Consider the following 20,998-nt stretch of genomic DNA (forward strand, 5'->3'; position numbering starts at 1 on the left):
TGTACACTCCTCCTCTCTCATCCAGGCTGGGGACCGGCAATGGCGGAGTTGCTACAGCTATTTCTATACATTATATAGGCCTACATGACTTACATCTACAGCTGATATGTACCGGTACATATTCTTATAACTATTTTACAGGCTCATTATTTGAATTTACATTAATTTACAATTATACACAATCCATATCCCTATCATTGCTTCCATCATCGCTTGGTCCAAAATGAATTATTATTTCGTCAATGGCATCATTCATTCGGAATTATCTTCTTAATCGTAGGTACTACGTTCTGAACAAGATAGAATTCTTCGATTGTATCCTGAATGACATGTTTATCAGTCATCCACTTCAACTGTACACAAGTCCTAATTCTGGAATGAAACAATATGTTTTGCAGAACTACAACAAAATAATAACTTACAACAGTAATTCACTATGTCGCTCACAGTATACACACTATTGTACATAACTATTATAGCAATAATTTCTTATCATTACATACCTATTCTTTTCTGGAGTAGTGTGAGGTTCATTCGGTTGTAATTCAATATTATTCTTAATTCTCTTCACAGAACTAATACTTTTGCCAGAGTATTTAGCTGCTCTCTCAGATTCCTTATCAAGAGGTTCCAGCAAACATTTGTTTAATTTTTCCTCATTGCAACACTTATATTTGCGATAATTTCTCTTTCTCTGCTGTGGATAACAGCGTTACTTTTTCTCCGCGGTGGTGTGATTTCGCCATAATTACTACCCTGTGATTGCTGCTCCATGTTAACACTACTGGTACGCAGTGAAGGAAATAGCTCTATGTTTCTTGACAAGAGATTATGATGCGGAGCATGCGCAAACAACTCAGTTGGCTGCACCCACGTTACGCGCTTCCTTCCCTCTGCCCCTCTGTCCCCGCTCAGGAAGTTCAAGATAACTTGCAATAACTACAGTTGTCTGTTGGCTTCTTCACCAAAAAAGTCTCCGAAATCCAGCAGATAGATTCCCCTCTTCTTACCACTCCTAATGGTGATGCCGACATTTTGTGTTTCTGTATCTATGACACGACACCCAAACACAAAAATCTGTTATCACTCCACGTTAATCCCGTTTTAAAAGCATTCTATTCTGCCTTTTCATGTACATGCAATTTCTTTCCATCAAAAATTTTTTTTTCTGTTTTCCTAAAGCTTTATTACGTTTATGAATACATGTATTGTTCCTATTGACAGCCTATAGTGAGAAAGCATTCCGTGATACCAATTCCAATCGAGTTAATTGTGGTCGTAACTGGAACATTAATATCTACATACTGCGGCTTGGAAGAGGAATATAATCTTAAACCTGTGGGCGATATTCCAACTGGGTAAGTAGTATTTGGTATTTATTTATTTAACCTGGTAGCAGTGGCGGCTCCTGCATATTTCTTAAGAGGAGGAAAGAAGTTAACAGAGCAAAATGACACATTCTTGAGAGAAACATGCTACAAATTAGCCTACCTGCATACTTGTAAGATCAGAGATAGTGTTAGGGTTGACCTTCTCTTTTGTATAGCAATAATCTGTTCTTGTAAACTGAGTTTCCTAAATTGTCCAAAATATGTTTTCACTTCCATCCATTGTTGAATAATTGCGAAAATTAACAATTACCAGTGGCGTAGCGTCAATGTAAGCTAAAAAGCTTAGCTTCCCCAGTTAATAATAATTTCATAATAAACCTGCAGTTTATGAAGAACATTATTTATCAATTTTAATAGAATTTATATTTACGCATTAAATATTGTGATGCGGCAGCTCAGGATGATTTGTGATGCAGCAGTAAACAAGAAGCCTGCACACACCAGCTTCCAAGCAGACCGGTTTCTTCTGTGTAATCCACCCCGCAGATTTTCCATCCCTTCCTAAGCTACCCTAGTCGCAAGGCTCGCAAAGAAGCTAGCTTTAACATTTAAAATAAATAGTTTCCGAGTTATCCCTTTTCGTCTAGTTATGTTCAGTTGAAGTGTTAGTGTGCATTGTGGCTAATATAATAAATAATGAGCGAAATAACAGTTCCTGACACCAATTTACTTGAATTTTTTTAGGACAATTGTATTATCAAAACTGACTTACGAACAAAAGTGTGATTTAAAAAACAAATGACCGACTCCCTTGCTGTCAATGAAGGACACAACCAAAAGACAGACGCATACTTACGTAATGATACTAAGTTAATACTGTGATTTCTCTAAGTATGACAGGGAGTGAGCTAATGTTATACGTACACTTGTCTATTTGTTAGAGATATGTGTAAACCGTGAAATCATATTTTATTACGTATCATTTGAGATCATGCCTTATTCGTGTTACTTACGATGTTCCAACCAATCTTCGACTGCTGACTTGAAATTGACTACTATTTATTTTAAGACTGCATTTTTGTAATACGTTTTCTCATATTGCATGAAAGATAACTTGAGTTAGCTTCCCCTACTCAAAATTTCATGCTACGCCACTGACAATTACAAGGAAATTCACAAACTCGCAGCATTTTTGGCGCACACTACAGCATCACACATGTTGGTAGAGACTAGCTACTAACACATAACCAGGACCGTTTTACGGAAGTGGGAATGGGAAATATTCTGTTAGGAAAGCGAGAACACTGCACCCATTCACGTGGTCTGTGTTGCCACATGTACATTTTACAAGTTCAGTATCACATGCTTTTGAAGAATGTCAGTTCTCGTAAAGTCATACCACTCTGGTCATATTATCATTATTGTGCAAAGCTCCAGGTGACCGATTAATTTTTTATGTTAAAAATAATGTAGTTTGGAGTAATTTCAATTTCAAACATATTTGTACAAAACTGACAGCTTGGCTGTTGTCCTGTCTAGTAGACAATGAATGGAAGTAAATTTCAGGGGCCAAAAAGATCTGCGATACTAACGTAGAACTACTTCTTCTTTGTTATAAATCTAACATCAACTTTCAGATATCTTCGAAAGTTTCAAACCATGAATAGTAGCTTATATAAAGTGCAATGAATAATATATTTTGTTTTATAATTAAAAGAAAAGTTTATATGGTATCTTTCATAGCTTTGCATTAAAACTGTTTTTATTGTGCCTCCTCCTTGTGTTATAGTCTGGTTGAATGCAACATCGTTAGATGGCAGCAGTAGCGAGCTTTGCTGCACGACCAGTCGGTTTCTATTTCCCGCCCATGCGCTGATTCAGAGGAGGATCTCCTCCCTCTCCGTTCATTTACTTGCTTTAAAACGCTGCTTCTGTTTCTCGCCGTTAGTGCGCTGTTGTCTATGTGTGTTAACTGCAGTAAAGGAGGAAAGGATTGACTTTCCTCCACACAAACAATCTCGCATCTTTCTCACACTTTTCTAGCAGCACATGATTACGCGTCGTTTAAAGTCGATCAACCGAGGTTATCTTATAGCTGTGAACTTAAAAATTATCGAATCTTCCTCGAATTTCAAGGCATATACTGGGTGTTCAGTTCAAAATGTGTCATGGCTCGCTGTATGTCGTCATGTGGCTATCTGATGAGCCTAGAGAATGCAATCTTCCTACACTTCCGCAAAGGCGTATTACCTAAATGCGAGAGAAGTTGCCTAGCAAGTACGGCGTTCATTCTGAAGATTACTTACCGATACGTACGGTAGTGCCAGTAGTGGCAAGAATGTGAACTGTTTGGAAACAAGTACTGAAGTGAGTTTTTTTTCTTACTGTCGGGATATGGGGAGAGGGTTAAGACGATTACTTACGTATTTGTTGACATTAACTTGAACGGTCAACATGGACACGGAGCATTTTGATTTGTGTTGTGGAATGTTGCTGTACGCAATCGATGATAACAAATACCCTGCGTACGACTTGCCCGCGAAAACCACAGTTCGAAAGAGGTTATGGTAGCACACAGACTTTACAGACCGCCATCTGTTGCTACGACATTCAAGTTATACCGTACACGTTCTCAAGTTCAGATTGAACGCCTTCATTAATAGGCAACTTCTCTGACTTAAAAGCTGAAACTCGCTTCAAATCGCTGACTCACAACAGTGACGTCATGACACACTTTGAAATGAACACCCAGTATTTCATTTGGTATTTACTTTCAAAAGAAGAAATATGTGAGGAGGACGTTCCTCCCTTCCCTCCCCCGAGAAACCGCCACTGCCTGGTAGAGATAAGACCGTCAGGCCTTCTCTGCCCCTCTACCATGGGATTACAACTATAATATGAAGAATAAAATTACAATTAATATTAAATTTACAATTACAATTACAATAAAAATTAAAGTACGACAAGATTAACTGATTAATGAAAGCTAGACATTTTATCATTGAAGTTAAGAACAAAGAACATGTTTTATTTACTGAATTACAAATTGAACCAAGAATAACAAAATTCTATAGTGATGAAATTACCGGATATTGAAATATTTTGTGGTAGATTAAGAGAACTATTTACAAGAAACCATGTCTGAACGAGTCTCAATTACTGACCAAGTGCCTAGTAAGTTTGCGTCTGAATTCAATTTTATTTCGACAGTCCCTGATGCTAGCAGGTAACGAATTCCAGAGTATTGGCAGTGCTATTGTGAAAGAGTATGAGTATGAGGAGGTACTGTAACAAAACAATATTCATATCATACCAAACAGATTCCAAATAACTCACTCAGTGCGTAAAAAGATAGTTTCGTTAAAAAAAAAGGAAAATGACTAAATACTGCCGTAATTCAAGAAACCCCAATTCTGAATTATTAGGTCATAAACATTGGAAAGACAGAATAAAACGCATAAACTATATTCCCTTGAACCAAACCACTCACTTTTTAAAATCATTTTTGCTTTCTTTATAATGCACAACATGTGCATTCCAACGGCTTAAAGTGAAGTTCCAAATTGTAGTTGCATGCTTGTTTTACTCAAATATAAACAAACTTCAAAATTCCCCGATTAATCAGGATTGTCCTGTTTTGAGAGCACACAATTTCTCCTCTTCTTTTTTATAGAAAATTGCCGTTTGTCCTTATTTTTTATGGTAACATGTAATAGTACATTATCCAACGAGCCTGTAATGGTAGTAATTAAGATGCGAGTATGTTTATGAAACGAGCGCAAGCGAGTTTCATAATTTTCATACAAACATCTTAATTACCATTATAGTCAAGTTTCATAAGACTTTTTATGCTCGACCATATTTCTAACTTGAAATTATTCATAAGTATTCATGTTATTCTTATCTGACTGAGGAGTGGAACTGACCTTGTGCAATACCTCGTAAATTGTGAGATGTGCGCAGACGCGAAAGTATTGATTTTTTCCGAGGAACAAATGTCATTAACCTTGATATAATCTAGACAGTAAAATGAACGTTAATATTGATATAACCTTAAAATTGAATTAGACATTGAAAAACGAGATGACAAATTGAATTTATTTGAATATTATTTACAATTAACGCTAATTATTATAGTAACAGAACTGACTTTATTTCAAATATAGGTGATTTATTGTGCAACTGGTGAAATGAATGCATATCCGAGAATAATCGATACTTGCGCTTTCATATTGCTACAATGGTATTTTCTGATTGGTGGAACACCTGAACTTTAATGAATAGGTGTACTTTAATGAGTTCCATTAAAGGGCTGCTACCAGGTGTATAATTACTACATTTCGGCATGGTCGAGCATAAATTTAATTTTAACTAATAGACACAATTATGTCTTTCCAGGTTGCCAATTCCAACACCTCCGCCATTCAGTCTGTTTCCAACAGTTGCGGTGGACAGTCTCACTATCACATTGGTTGCGTATACTATTGCTATGTCATTGGCTCTTATCTTCGCGCAGAAGCATAATTATGAAGTGGACTCGAACCAAGAACTGCTTGCCCAGGTATTGTAAAATCAAAATGCTTCATTTGAAATAACGTACTTAATAAAACAGTTCATCATGAGGTCAATAAATAGTCAATAATTTAAAACACCCTAAGTAACTGGTCAAGGATGAAAATTGCAGCCTGTAATTTGAATTTTTGTGTTGAATTTATTGTTTTTTACAACTCTGTGAACAACTGAGGGATTCCACTACTATTCAATGGCTGAAGGCATTATGTAAGCTACGATGTCAATAGCAGGTACAAACAGAGAGCATTACTAAAAAAGTTTTGCTCCAGTAAATTCCACTGACTTTTTATTATTCTAGATTTAATGTGATTGCCGAGGATAGTGTGTGTACATTTTCCATGACTCAAGTATGGCAATGTTTTGGTTTGCGTAGTATGGAGACATAACACAGGCTGAAGGGATGTCAAGGTTAGAGCTTTAATATACAGCTGACTTCCATTCAGTGCAGTTAAGTTCAGTTCGTAGCAATGCACTACAAATGATAAGGTGAATCTTCATTTTATGATATGTGTATTACAAAGAAGAAGTAAAAAATTTCCGTGCTATATTTCACATACCGGTAGTTATCCTGGCATTCAACAAATAATCTGACTTAACAACACAGAATTTAATGAACAAATTGAGAGAAACTGAAGAGTACCGGGGGAAAACAATGAAAGCTATGAATCGGAAAAAATAAATAAAAATCCATTAAATTTTGAAATTTTGTTTCTAACTTCAAAAATAAAATGTTGTTTCAGTTTTATAAATCTGTGCTTATTTTGGTCTTATGACAATTTAAAGCTCCTCAGGACGAATATAAAGGGACCAGAGCATGTGGAGCTGCAGCCTTTTAAACTGACACTCAGCTGTCATTCTGACAGACTAATTTTACTTTTCATTCAGTTCATATTTCGCACTGTTATTTCGGAGAAAAATGTGTGTGATAGACCTGTATAGGAAGGAAGGATATCGTTAGTACATATCATATACATGCTGTACTTTGATACTCGTTTTCTCGATATTCCAATTTTCAACATTTTGTAACACTCAAAATGCTCTAATGAATGCAGTGTTTCTCAAATCTCAGTGAAATTTTGCACAGAAGTCCACATAAGCATGTGAAGTACACTGACACATGTGTTTTCTTCTGCTATTGAAAGTATTCAAATCGCCATGTGTTGAAGTTGTGATAAGTTTAGAAAAATTGAAAAATTAACAACTGAAAGGGTAATTTTTTTTTCTCAAAGAGTAATTGGAAAAATACGAAAGGCATGTGTCATATTTTATGTACATCTATCAGGAATAAATTAAATATAATTTTAAAGAAAAATTATGTAAACTTTGAAAATTGGCAATTAATATTTGAGGAGAAATATTCGCTCCAGCACTGGGGATCGAACCCGAGTCCTTGGTTCTACGTACCAAGCGCTCTGACCACTCAGCTACGCCGAATTCAATCCACAGTACCGAACCGAACCCTCCTCCTTCAATGATTCCCTTTGTGGCCTGACTCCAAGTTAGGCATATGTGTTGGCGCCGGAGCGAATTTTTCTTCTCAAATATTAATTGTCAATATTACAGATATTATTCAGTAGGACAAATTAATAAATCTATAATATTTGAAAATTGGGGCAATTATATTTCAGTATTTAAAAAAAACAACAACATTTTAATTATAAGTAAACTAATTGTAATATCAAAGTGAAAATTTGTGTATTGCATGTCCACATTGTAAGAAATGTGTAGTAAACGTTTCAGATTAATTGATTTAAAAATGTAGAAGTTAGAAATTTCACAGTTCCATAGACTTAAGGGTGATGTCATCTTCTAATTCAGTATATTACTGCAAAATACTGATGGACTTTTACCTATGTTAATAATCTCAGCAATTAATTGATGAACTAGTGGACTTACTCGTGTTAAATATGTATTATTTGTAAATACACAAAACACAACACAAACACAAGAACACAAGAAATACATCACACTAACATATGAAAACAAAAGCACACATAAGATCGCATCTTCATTCAGAAAACAGAAATACAACATAACATACAGAACAGAAAACACACTACAAAGACATCTCAACACACAAAAAACACAAACAAATCAATACGACCACACAGGTGTATACAAACTCACATGTAATAGTTACGACAAGTTCTACATAGGACAGACAGGCAGATCATTCCAAACACGCTACAAAGAACACATTAAAGCTATAACCAGAGGACACAATACATCTACATACGCCAATCACATAACCAATACTAACCATACATACAATAACATAAATACGGACATGGAAATCCTACACACACAGCCCAAGAACCAAAAACTCAACACACTAGAAAAATACGAAATATACAAACACTCTAAAACACACCCCAATCAAATCCTCAACACACAGATCAATTTCAGTACACACACACTATTTGACTCCACACTTCAACACCTTCCAACAATAAAACACACCCTCCTAACAGGCAGAGAAGTTCGAGATGACGCCGCAATCTAGTAGGCTCTGATGATGGTGCGTGAAGCACTGAAACAGCTGTAAGGCGGACAAATAATACATATTTAACACGGGTAAGTCCACTAGTTCATCAATTAATTATATTCAAGTGTTAAAAGTGGTGTACACAAGATTCAAAATGGAATCTCAGCAAATTTTCCTTCAGAAGAGAAGTAAATTCAGAGTTGCCAGATTCCCTTTTCGGCATGTTAAATAATCCTGTATTTCACTTAGGAGATGGCGACGATTTCTGGTCCGTGTAAAATTTTCACTCTGCCAAAGTTGTCCGCAAAGTCATAGTTACCTGAAGTGAAAGCATTAGAAGCTGACCAACATGTTGAATGTTTTCTTACAGGGAGCAAGCAACATCGTAGCTTCGTTTTTCTCCTGCATGCCAATCACGGCATCACTGTCACGAAGTCTTGTACAGGAGACAGTTGGAGGAAGGACTCAGCTAACCAGTTTTATATCCTGCTCTATACTACTTTGTGTGATGCTTTGGATTGGACCGTTCTTCGAGCCGCTGCCTAGGGTAAATATGTATATTGCTACTTTCTGTACACCAACACAGAAGCGTCCACACCTGTGGAGTAAAAGTCAGCGCGTCTGGCCGTGAAACCAGGTGGCCCGGGTTCGAATCCTGGTCGGGGCAAGTTACGTGGTTGAGGTTTTTTCCGGGGTTTTCCCTCAACCCAATACGAGCAAATGCTGGGTAACTTTCGGTGCTGGACCCCGGACTCATTTCACCAGCTTTATCACCTTCATTTCATTCAGACGCTAAATAACCTAGATGTTGATACAGCGTCGTAAAATAACCCAATAAAATAAAATAAAAAACATAGAAGCATTTACTCCATGTTCACTTTCCTAGTGAGTGGACTGGACTGAAGTAAGTTCAATTGATTTTGCTCTAAAATATATTCTAATTTTCTGTAAATATTCTGAGGTTTGTATAATGTAGAATTTTTCTAAGTACCGGTACTTTCTCCAGCCATTATTAATCTATCACTGTTCAATTGTAGCCATATGGCCAGCCACCTTGCCATTTCTGAACAGATGCTGTAAGAGTTTACAATGGACGTTATAATAAAGAACCATAATCACAAAAAACATTCTTGTCTTTTGTCTGTTAAATGCAAAATAATGTGAAAATGAATACCTGAAAAGTAAACAAATGGAATATGAATTATATGTCTTTTCGTGTTAAATTTTACCATACATGATTAACATGTTTTGGCCTGCTATTTGCCATCTTCAGAGCTGGTTGTTGCTGGTCTTGGAGCCTTTTGTTTTGTTTCCTGTGGGGGTGTGTTTGTGTAGTGTAATGTGGAGTCAAAGAGTGTGTTCTGAAATTGAGTTGTGTGTGCATCCTTCAGAAGGCAGTTTCTTCTCAACCAGTGAACCAGTCAATTCCTTTTCCTCTTCCTGATCAGTTTCAGCATTATTCTTCCTTCACCCACTCTTTCCAACACAGCTTCGTTTCTTATTCTGTCTGTCCATTTCACATGCTCCATACTTCTCCATATCCACATTTCAGATGCTCCTAGTCACTTCTCTTCACTTCGTCATAATGACCATGTTTCTTCCCCATAAAATGCCACACTCCACGCAAAGCATTTCACTAGTCTCTTTCTTAGTTCTTTCTCCAGAGATCTGCAGAAGATTCTCCTTTTTCTATTAAAAGCTTCCTTTGCCATTGCTATTCTCCTTTTGACTTCTTGGCAGCAGCTCATGTTACTGCTTATAGTACACCCCAAGTATTTGAAGCTGTCCACTTGCTCTACTGCCTCATTTAGAATTCGCAAGTTTACCTTCTTTACTTTTCTTCCTATGACCATGCTCCTCGTCTTGTTGGCATTTATATACATTCCATACTGCTCACAGCTGTCATTTAGCTCCAGTAGCATATCCCTTAGTATCATCTCCTCTTCTGCTAACAACGCCACATCATCAGCAAATCTTATGCACTTTATTCTTTTTCTTCTTTCATGTTAAAAAAACTATTGCAATATATTGTACATCCTACCAACCACATTTCGTGAATTTTTTTTTTTTTAATTTCCTTAAGATCACACATAGAGTTAATGTCAAATCCTGAACAATTAAATACGACGCAAAGCTACAGAGAGGTTTATTGTGTTTTACAGTCCATTCTGGCAAGCATCATCGTAGTAGCATTGAAGGGCATGCTCATGCAGGCCAAGGACCTTCCTTCCTTCTGGCGACTCTCAACGCTGGATGGAATTGTTTGGGTCCTCACGTTCCTGACTGTGGTCCTTGTGGACATCGACTACGGACTCTTTGTTGGTCTAGGACTGTCACTAGCTTCAATCCTGTTGCAAGGCATGAAACCTTACACGTGTCTACTTGGAGCCATGCCTAACCTCGATCTCTATCTTGATCGAAACCGATACAAGGAGGTGAGTTTTACCATAATTCAAAATGATAACATATGCGAATCCTGTAGCAAATATGAAAATCTCTATCCTGAGCTGGCAGCTATTAACCCAGTACTGGTATCGGTATATCCAACTCATTTAATAAAGTACCGGTATATCCAACTCATTTAATAAAGTATGAAAGAAAATCCATAAACGATTAGGGAAAACGCGGAAATTCTAGTTGAAGCAAGTAAAGCAATAGGGTTGGAAGTAAATCCCGAAAAGACTAAGTATATGATTATGTCTCGTGACCAGAATATTGTACGAAATGGAAATATAAAAATTGGAAATTTATCTTTCGAAGAGGTGGAAAAATTCAAATATCTTGGAGCAACAGTAACAAATATAAATGACACTCGGGAGGAAATTAAACGCAGAATAAATATGGGAAATGCGTGTTATTATTCGGTTGAGAAGCTTTTGTCATCTAGTCTTCTGTCAAAAAATCTGAGAGTTAGAATTTATAAAACACTTATATTACTGGTTGTTCTGTATGGTTGTGAAACTTGGACTCTCATTTTGAGAGAGGAACAGAGATTAAGGGTGTTTGAGAATAAGGTTCTTAGGAAAATATTTGTGACTAAGAGGGATGAAGTTACAGGAGAGTGGAGTAAGTTACACAACGCAGAGCTGCACGCATTGTATTCTTCACCTGGCATAATTAGGAACATAAAATCCAGACGTTTGAGATGGGCAGGACATGTAGCACGTATGGGCGAATCCAGAAATGCATATAGAGTGTTAGTTGGGAGGCCAGGGGGAAAAAGACCTTTGGGGAGGCCGAGACGTAGATGGGAAGATAATATTAAAATGGATTTGAGGGAGGTGGGATATGATGGTAGAGACTGGATTAATCTTGCTCAGGGTAGGGACCAATGGCGGGCTTACATGAGGGGGCAATGAACCTCCGGGTTCCTTAAAAGCCAGTAAGTAAGTAAGTAAGTAAGTAAGTATAAAGAAAAATAACTATGATGCTGCAGTAATGTATTTTGAGATCTTCACTAAAAATACACTTTCTCAGCAAATCTGATATGGAAAGGTGACTTCCATCATGCCATCTGTCTATGTAGAGGTCGGCCTGGGTGGCGCAGTCGGTAGAGTGCTGATCTTCTGTGCCCGAGGTTGCGGGTTCGATCCAAGCTCAGGTCGATGGCATTTAAGTGTGTTTAAATGCGACAGGATCATGTCAAGAGATTTTTACTGGCATGTGAAAGAACTCTTACGGGACAAAATTATGGCACGCTGGTGATGCTGATATAATCTCGGCAGTTGCGGGCATCGTTAAACAAAACATGATTTAAAATTTAATCTATACAGAGTGATGTCTTCTAACTGCTGGACGGTTTCTGTTCATATTTTGTATCTGGGAGGCAATACGTCCTGGAACGATAAACATGTAGGCCTACCCATAATATAATATTTAATAAAAATTAATAATTTTAATTTGAAACCTCTTAGAAAGACTACAGCTATTAAGAGACCATCCACCTTAGAGGCTGATTTTTCTAGACCCATAAAACAAATGCATTATTTACTCCAGTTAAGGACCACCTTTCTCCTCGACCACCAACCAGTCACTGAATAGCTGTTTTCTTAATTTTACCCCTTTCAGAGACCATATCTCGAAATTAAAGTACAGTTTATAATTTCACAATGGAATTAATAGTTTAATACATTAAATAAATTCTGAGAACTAGATAAAAGTACTGCACCTGTATCTCTTCGCGCTAGGCCTGCTAAGTTAAGTCCCATACTGTATGTATGTATGTATGTATGTATATATGTATGTATGTACTATAAATACATGTACTGATACCCACGTATATGTTCTTATTTGTTATTCAGACTTGTTCTGTAGTCAGTTGTCCTTGGATGTATACACCTGAATTTATCAAATGTGGTGGTGATAGTAGTAGCAATATAATAATAGTAGTAATAATAACAATAATAATAATAATAATAATAATAATAGTAGTAATAATAATATAAAACTCTTTCTTTCCAGTCTCAGGAGCTTCCAACTATTAAAATATTCCATTACTGTGGGGGTTTGAACTTCGCTACAAGGAATCACTTCAAAAACCAATTGTTCGACCTTGTTGGTGTCAACCCACAGAAAGAGCTCATTCGTAGAAAGAAGGCTGAGAATAGGAGCAGAACTTCCAGTTGGGTCAACAGTGATCCAGAAGAAGCCAGGGTGAGTGTTAATTCAGTTACTATATCAGAGAACACATCACACGGCTCAGGAGAACAAAGGAAATGTTGCTTTGTTTCCAATGTGGTCAACTAATACTGTCCTGAAGTCTGGTAGTCTGATAGCAGCTTTTTTTTTCGAAATTAAAATTAAAACATATTTGACATTAAATTTTGAAATTTTGAAGTTGCATAATTTTAGAAAATCTGCTCTCCATTTGTTAATATAAATTTAAAATTCTATATACTTAGTTATTTTCTAAACATATCTTAGATATGTCATTACACAAAGTCATGCATGAGGCTTAAATTTTGTGAGAGAAAATAGATTGTGAAATATGCATTCTTCAATTTAAATAACTCAAAAACCATTCATCTGAGCATAATGAAACTTATATGCAAGAATACTTCTAGGCAGAGGATGAAGTGTACAAAACATGAAGTCTCTATCTTAAAAATTGTAGAAAAGAAAATTTTCACCTCTCACTCTTCCTAACATACACAGTAGAATCCCTCTTAACCGGCACCAAAGGGACCAGGCTAGTTCCGGATACGAAATTTTGCCGGATAATTGAATAATATCGATATATACAAAATAAAAAGTTCGTATTTCATTGTGCCAAATGTTGAAACTGCAGCCATATGAAACTTATTTCTGTATCACTGCTCATAACTGAATAAACATAAAAACTTTGTAGATTTTCCTTATTAAAACACATCACACAACACAAATAATACACTAATTCTAGTCCACACCTGTGGAGTACCGGTTAGCGTGTCTAGCCGCGAAACCAGGTGACTTGGGTTCGATGCCCGGTCAGGTCAAGTTACCTGGTTGAGGTTTTTTCCGGGGTTTTCCCTCAATCCAATATGAGCAAATGCTGGGTAACTATCCGTGCTGGACCCCGGACTCAATTCAGTGGCATTATCACCTTCATCTCATTCAGACGTTAAATAACCTAATATGTTGATAAAGCGGCGTAAAACAACCTACTACTTTACTTTCTCACTAATTCTAGGTTCAAATATTTACGAAATGGAAGTTCGTGTGAACTTCCTAATGTGGCAACACTGACAACCTGAACGTAACTAACTAAACATGAAAACTGTGTGGGTTTTCTTTATTAAAGCACATTACACAACACAAATAATACAGAAATTTTAGTCATTGATTAAAGTTCACGTTATCACTTTGTTAAATCATAAAATTTACTCTGTCACACGTTAAAAGTGTTAAAATTGTTTAAAAAGGTATTTACCTTCGACAGACGGCCCGTTTCGACGCTATTTGTCGTCGTCTTCAGTGTCTCTTGAACCACTGTTGATTTTGGCTCTGCGATGTGCAGTTGTCGATGGTAGGGGTGGGGGTGTGTTGTTCCTATGGTGGGGGTTGGCTGTCTGTATGTTATGACGTATTATGATGTCAAACAATGTGTGTGTATTGAACAATACGAAATATATAAGAACACAATAGCACACCCACATTACATACTTAATACGCAACTACAGTTCAATACACACACATTGTTTGACATCATAATACGTCATAACATACAGACAGCCAACCCCCACCATAGGAACAACACACCCCCACCCCTACCATCGACAACTGCACATCGCAGAGCCAAAATCAGCAGTGGTTCAAGAGACACTGAAGACGAAGACAAATAGCGTCGAAACGGGCCGTCTGTCGAAGGTAAATACCTTTTTAAACAATTTTAACACTTTTAACGTGTGACAGAGTAAATTTTATGAGAAATTTTAGGTTCGAATATTCACTGAAAATGAAAGTTCGTGCGAACTTCCTTAATGTGGTGAAAGTGACGGCCCCGACTGTGGCAATCTGGCAGATTTAAACTTTCTTTTTGTCCCGCCAAAAGTGCCGTTGTTTTGGTATTGCCGGTTATTTGACTGCTGGTTACGCGGGATTTTACTGTACTAGGCAGGCATCTGTGAAGTAGGAAAATACTGAAAATTTATTTTCAGCTCTATTTTTTTTTCTCAAAATTTTGCAACCCTTACAAATTTGCCACTTTGGAACTGGGCTCGGGCCCATGTCTAAATATGGGCTTGGATTCACCCATATGCCAGTTTGTTTGGCGGCTGCGGCTGCTGCTACTGCTGCTACTGTGTAGGAAAACAGTATTAAAGCATATTGAGTAGTGTTCATTTGGGGAGAACTTCAGAGTTTATTTTATTTTATTGGGTTATTTTACGATGTTGTATCAACATCTAGGTTATTTAGCGTCTGAATGATATGAAGGTGATAATGCCGGTGAAATGAGTCCAGAGTCCAGCACCGAAAGTTACCCAGCATTTGCTCGTATTGGGTTGAGGGAAAACCCCGGAAAAAACCTCAACCAGGTAACTTGCCCCGACTGGGATTCGAACCCGGGCCACCTGGTTTCGCAGCCAGACGCGCTGACCGTTACTCCACAGGTGTGGACAACTTCAGAGTAAATCTAATCTTTTCATTGTATATAATTTCTAATTAATAATCAATTTAATATACAATTTTACTGCTTTCCAGGAAGGTATTGTGAATATCAGCTTCGTGGAGCATTCGGAAGGTGCAGATGCAGCCACTCCATCAAGTCCAATCAAGCCCCAAGTTACTTCATATGGAAGCATTAGAGAAGAGGTAATTCTACGTCAATTACTGCTTGAAACTCGCGTTATTTCATTCTTTCAATTCTCATTATTAGGGAGTGGATTTTTATGTTCTAAAAAATTTAAATATATTTATTTTTTTATGTGCTAAAAAGTACGAAAATATTTGCTAAAAATAAAAAAATATTTTTTTTAATATGACGAAAATACCTTACTTAGCTTGGAAAAAAAAGTTACTAAGTACTCACAAACCACACTTGAGTGCTAGTAGTTGGCCGAGAATTGCAGTGAACAACAAAGATCATCTCCAAATTCTCCATCACAAATGCATGCTGATTATCTCTGAACAACGACTTATACTGTGAAAACGATCTTTCCACATCACAGGACGTCAGACGTGCATATTTAAAGAGAGGAATGTCACAAACACCAAACACCGTCAATTTCACCTACAAGTACACCCTCCAATACTTTAGCAACTTTACACATTTTTTTACATCCACTGTTTTTCCCAAACACATTCTGGAATTTGTCCCTTAGTACTTGTACTTCTGAACCTGGTAGCAAGTCTAGTTTAATTTTCACGGCATGCAGGTTTTTGGATGTTTCGAGTTTTTTTTTTTTTATTTTGGTGTCACACAAAAAGCTTAGATTTGCTAATAGGAAAGCCAAATCGTTTTTTAAATAACCATCTTTCAGTATATCGATTAACGAAGCCGATAACAAGGAATCACAACAAGATATATTGCCTTACCTTACTTGATTGACATGAGTGAGAGGCGAGAGATTTGTTTAAATTAAATAATGTTCATACCCGAGCTCTTATCTGTTGTGTTTCACAAACAAAGCGTTGAATGAAATCATCTTCAGCAACAATAAACATTCCTAATTATGTGTTGCAAGATCTCTCCTCCTTGTCCATGTTAATTTATTCTCTAATAATAACACTGATATGCTGCCTAGCAGTTCTCAGAATTTGAGACAATACTATTACAAAAATGGATCACGGATATACCACACAGCGCTTAGAAACACGAAGCAACCAAGAATTCTTAAAAAGATAACGTACTTCTGAGTGATATAATTGATTTAGTTTTAAAATGTTTAAAATTTCTTCTAAAAAAATTATTTAAGTAAAAAAAACCTCCAAGATTTATGTCTTTATAATAGATTTCCTGAAAATATGTATTTACATATTATTTTTGTGAAAATGTGTTTTTATGTAAAATAAAATTCGGGTTTTAAACTTGAAACTTCATGTTCGGAATTTTTAACTTTGTTAATTGTGTTTTATCATACGCAAAAATAATTTAATTACATAGGAATCCGCTCCTTATTTATAATACATTATAATGTAAATAAACAAATTATGAAACAATTAATCACAATTTGAGGGCATGGTTTATTCCTTATGAGCAAGCAGTCTAAAATAACTGATTTTTTTAATAAAATAATCACGTGTTATTAAATGAAGATTACACAGTAAGAACATGGTTATCAAATCCGTAAAATCTTCTGGACCAAAGTGTCAAATATATCAATCAGCTTTGGCCCTAAGAAGCTAAGGTTATTTACAGATAATCTTATATTCTTCAAGAATATGTGTTACAGATTTGTGTACTCTATAACAAACTCAAAACTTGCTTAACTATGAAGTTCAAAATTTCTCCTGCGAAAGTTTTGCTAAATTGACTTGATTCGTTCTTCCTACATAGTTTTCAAATGCGACTTCAGATGTTATTAAAAGACATTTTAGTTATACATTTTTCTCACATATTTTTTTTTTTTCTTCAGACCCCCAAAAACGTATAAATGATATTTTACTCTGTTACTATTAAGTATGTGTTTGGCATAAACTTAATACAAATACAAAAACTGATAGAAAATTTGAATGTCTTCCATACTCACTTTTTGTATACAGTCCTCTATGTAGATTGAAAACTCAAAAAAGTTTCATATCCATTGTTCAAGAATTAAAACAGAAAATCAATATCCCGAATTTAAAAGAAACTTACAAATTAAACCAAACCCTTTAACTCTATTAAATATAGAATATAATCTAAATTTAACAGAAGAAATACTGATATCAGATGTAAACACTGAAATACTGAAAAAATTGTCTTTAGAGACAATTGATATTAGGTACCGTCCACAAAACTGGCTTCATTTATACACCGACGGATTGTTGATCTCCAGAGAAAAAGGTGCCGGTGCAGGTGTTACGTGCTATCTCTTCTCACTTTATAGATCTCTTGGATATGGAACAACAAGTTTTGATGGTGAAATCATTGCAATAAGTGAAAGTCTCAGGAATCTTCTATGCCCAATCCATAAATTTAAGAATGCAGTTATATTGTCAGACTCCAAGGTAGCTATTCTATCAATAGTCTCTAAACACACACTTTCATCTCAAACAGCAGAAATAACTAAAATGCTCTCTCAATTAATATCACTCAATAAAAGAATTGTATTCCAATAGATACCATCCCATTGTGGAATCCTGGGAAACGAGAATGCGGATGCTTTAGCAAAGAAGGGCAGCACTGCTACTTACAGACCTGTTACTAGATCTACGTTTTACTCTGTGAAAAGATTTATTAAATCTACATACTTAGACTTTAACAAACAAAATTTGATAACACATTCTCAAGGGAAAAAATGGAACTCTCTGCATCAAAATCCACAGTTAATTCCCGATTTACCACGCAAATCGTCTGTAGCTGCATTTAAATTGGCAACAGGCCATGATTGTTTGGCCAAACACCTGCATAGAATTGGAATTATCAGTCCCCTAACTGCCCATTGTGCAACTCAAACCAAGAAATGGATTCGGAACACCTCAAAATCTGTGTTTCAGTGGCTGGCCATGATAATATCTTTGAAAAATAATGGAGTGCAAGAGGTCAACTGACTTTATTGTCAAATGCCTGGCATTAGAGAACAACAACATACTCACTTTTTGTACTTTTTTCCTTCTTCACATTTCTTATGTTTCAACAATTAGTCAACTTTATTTGCTTTTCCTTGGTGACCTGTCTGTGCATGCTCCAATTGCTCTAAAATCTTGACAATTTTCAGTCTTACAGCATGATTCTAATTTACAGATTCGCTGCATTATTATCGACTTCTCGGCTCTGAGTTACATCGACCCATCGGCTGTGACACTCCTGCGGCTCTTAAATGAAGACTTCAACAAAATAGACATCACCATCTTCTTGGCTGGCATTTCAGGTAATATTATCAGTTATCACTTCTAAATATTATATTTATTTTCTTAAAATGTGAGACATAAATAGTAAAACAGCAAGTGAACTCATTTTTCACACTGCATTCCTGGTCTCGTGTCCTAGAGAGTGCAAGTAATATTTGTTAGAGTTAGAGTTGGCATGGTCTAGCAAGCGATCTTGTGCTCCTGAGTTGTGTTCTGGTGTGGATTTGAATTTCTCTAGTTGGTTTTATTCCGAGATATTCTCCTGATTCCACCTGCCAAATACCATCTTGCTGTAACCAATTTCATTGATGCTACATAACCTCGCAGTTGACACAGAATCACTAAATAATTGATTTAAAAATTCCGAGGATTCGCCATAGGAATTCATGAATGAATACTTACTTACTGGCTTTTAAGGAACCTGGAGGTTCATTGCCGCCCTCACATAAGCCCGGCATTGGTCCCTATCCTGAGCAAGATTAATCCATTCTCTATCGTCACATCCCATCTCCCTCAAATCCATTTTAATATTATCTTCCCATCTACGTCTAGGCCTCCCAACTAACACTCTATATGCATTTCTGGATTCGCCCATATGTGCTACATGCTCTGCCCATCTCAAACGTCTGGATTTAATGTTCCTAATTATGTCAGGTGAAGAATACAATGCATGCAGTTCTGTGTTGTGTAACTTTCTCCACTCTCATGTAACTTCATCACTCTTAGCCCCAAATATTTTCCTAAGCACCTTATTCTCAAACACCCTTAACCTATGTTCCTCTCTCAAAGTGAGAGTCCAAGTTTCATAACCATAAAGAACAACAGGTAATATAACTGTTTTATAAATTCTAACTTTCAGATTTTTTGACAGCAGACTGGATGATAAAAGTTTCTCAACCGAATAATAACAGGCATTTCCCATATTTATTCTGTGTTTAATTTCCTCCCGAGTATCATTTATATTTGTTACTGTTGCTCCCAGATATTTGAACTTCTCCACCTCTTCAAAAGATAAATTTCCAATTTTTATATTTCCATTTCGTACAATATTCTCGTCACGAGACATAATCATATACTTTGTCTTTTCGGGATTTACTTCCAACCCTATCTCTTTACTTGCTTCCAGTAAAATTCCCGTATTTTCCCTAATCGTTTGTGGATTTTCTCCTAACATATTCACGTCATCCGCATAGACAAGCGGCTGATGTAACCTGTTCAATTCCAAACCCTCCCTGTTATCATTTGTAATATATTATTTACAGTATGGGAAATCAAACCGTACAGCTCATTACTAATTTTTCTCTCCATATTTCTTTTTATTTTAGGTCCAGTCTATGAAAAACTACAAAAATGTGGCCTTCTCTCGGAAACAACATTGAAGACTTTCCCAACAATCCATGACGCTGTCATATTTGCACAGTGCTATCTCAACAAACCTAATCGAGACAGGGTTTGAAGTGAAAGACTGAAATTTAACACGATAACTTTAAGTTCTATAGTGAAATTCCCTGATCTGTTCAGACGGAATATTGTTCATAGTTGCCACTGTGATCGATATGTAAGACGTTCCAGCTGCGAGTATTAATGTTATTTAATGTATTTTTTTTGTGTTGCTATCAAATAGCAGAACATCTATATTGAGTTAAGCTCACCATGGACACTACAAGAATACCACATTCAGTGCGTGACGACAGATTACTCTAACTAGTTAAAGTATTTAATTTATAAACATTGAAGGAAGAACAAATCCGGGATGAAGAGTATCAATCGAAACTCACTACGAAGTCACAAATGGTGGCCCTAATTTCTGCAACAATAATTGAGGCGCTGACATGGCAAAAGTAGTAACTGCCAAAAACAAAATTTTTCAGGGGAAGCAAAAAACAAATTTGTGAACACTTTCTCACTTACATCATTACAGAAACTGCTTTAAATGAAAGGCATACATTCATGTTTGTGTTACATATGAAATTTGAAAAGTCTGGCACAGATTTATCTGTGAAATCCTATTTTATGAAAATACAACATTGAAATCATTCCTTAGCCAAACTGAGAATTAACGTTATTTATACATTATGCACAAATTTTTCGGTAAAATGCATGATACTTTTCATTGAGGACGTCTAACATAGATAACAAG

The 20,998-nt window shown here is 36.2% G+C and overlaps 1 protein-coding gene across 1 annotated transcript in view; it reads left to right on the top strand.

The window, feature by feature from the left end:
• LOC138708135 (prestin-like) overlaps positions 1-20,706 on the top strand; it is a 177,307-nt gene extending 156,601 nt beyond the window's left edge. Inside the window, exons 7-14 of the mRNA XM_069838358.1 lie at positions 1,225-1,358; positions 5,730-5,892; positions 8,759-8,935; positions 10,551-10,823; positions 12,850-13,041; positions 15,568-15,678; positions 18,752-18,878; positions 20,184-20,706. Coding sequence (XP_069694459.1) covers positions 1,225-1,358; positions 5,730-5,892; positions 8,759-8,935; positions 10,551-10,823; positions 12,850-13,041; positions 15,568-15,678; positions 18,752-18,878; positions 20,184-20,314 — 1,308 coding nt within the window. The 3' untranslated portion in view covers positions 20,315-20,706. The remainder of the gene's footprint in view (positions 1-1,224; positions 1,359-5,729; positions 5,893-8,758; positions 8,936-10,550; positions 10,824-12,849; positions 13,042-15,567; positions 15,679-18,751; positions 18,879-20,183) is intronic.
• The last annotated feature ends 292 nt before the right edge of the window (positions 20,707-20,998 follow it).

This window comes from Periplaneta americana, chromosome 10 (genome assembly GCF_040183065.1).
Source record: "Periplaneta americana isolate PAMFEO1 chromosome 10, P.americana_PAMFEO1_priV1, whole genome shotgun sequence".
NCBI lineage: Eukaryota > Metazoa > Arthropoda > Insecta > Blattodea > Blattidae > Periplaneta > Periplaneta americana.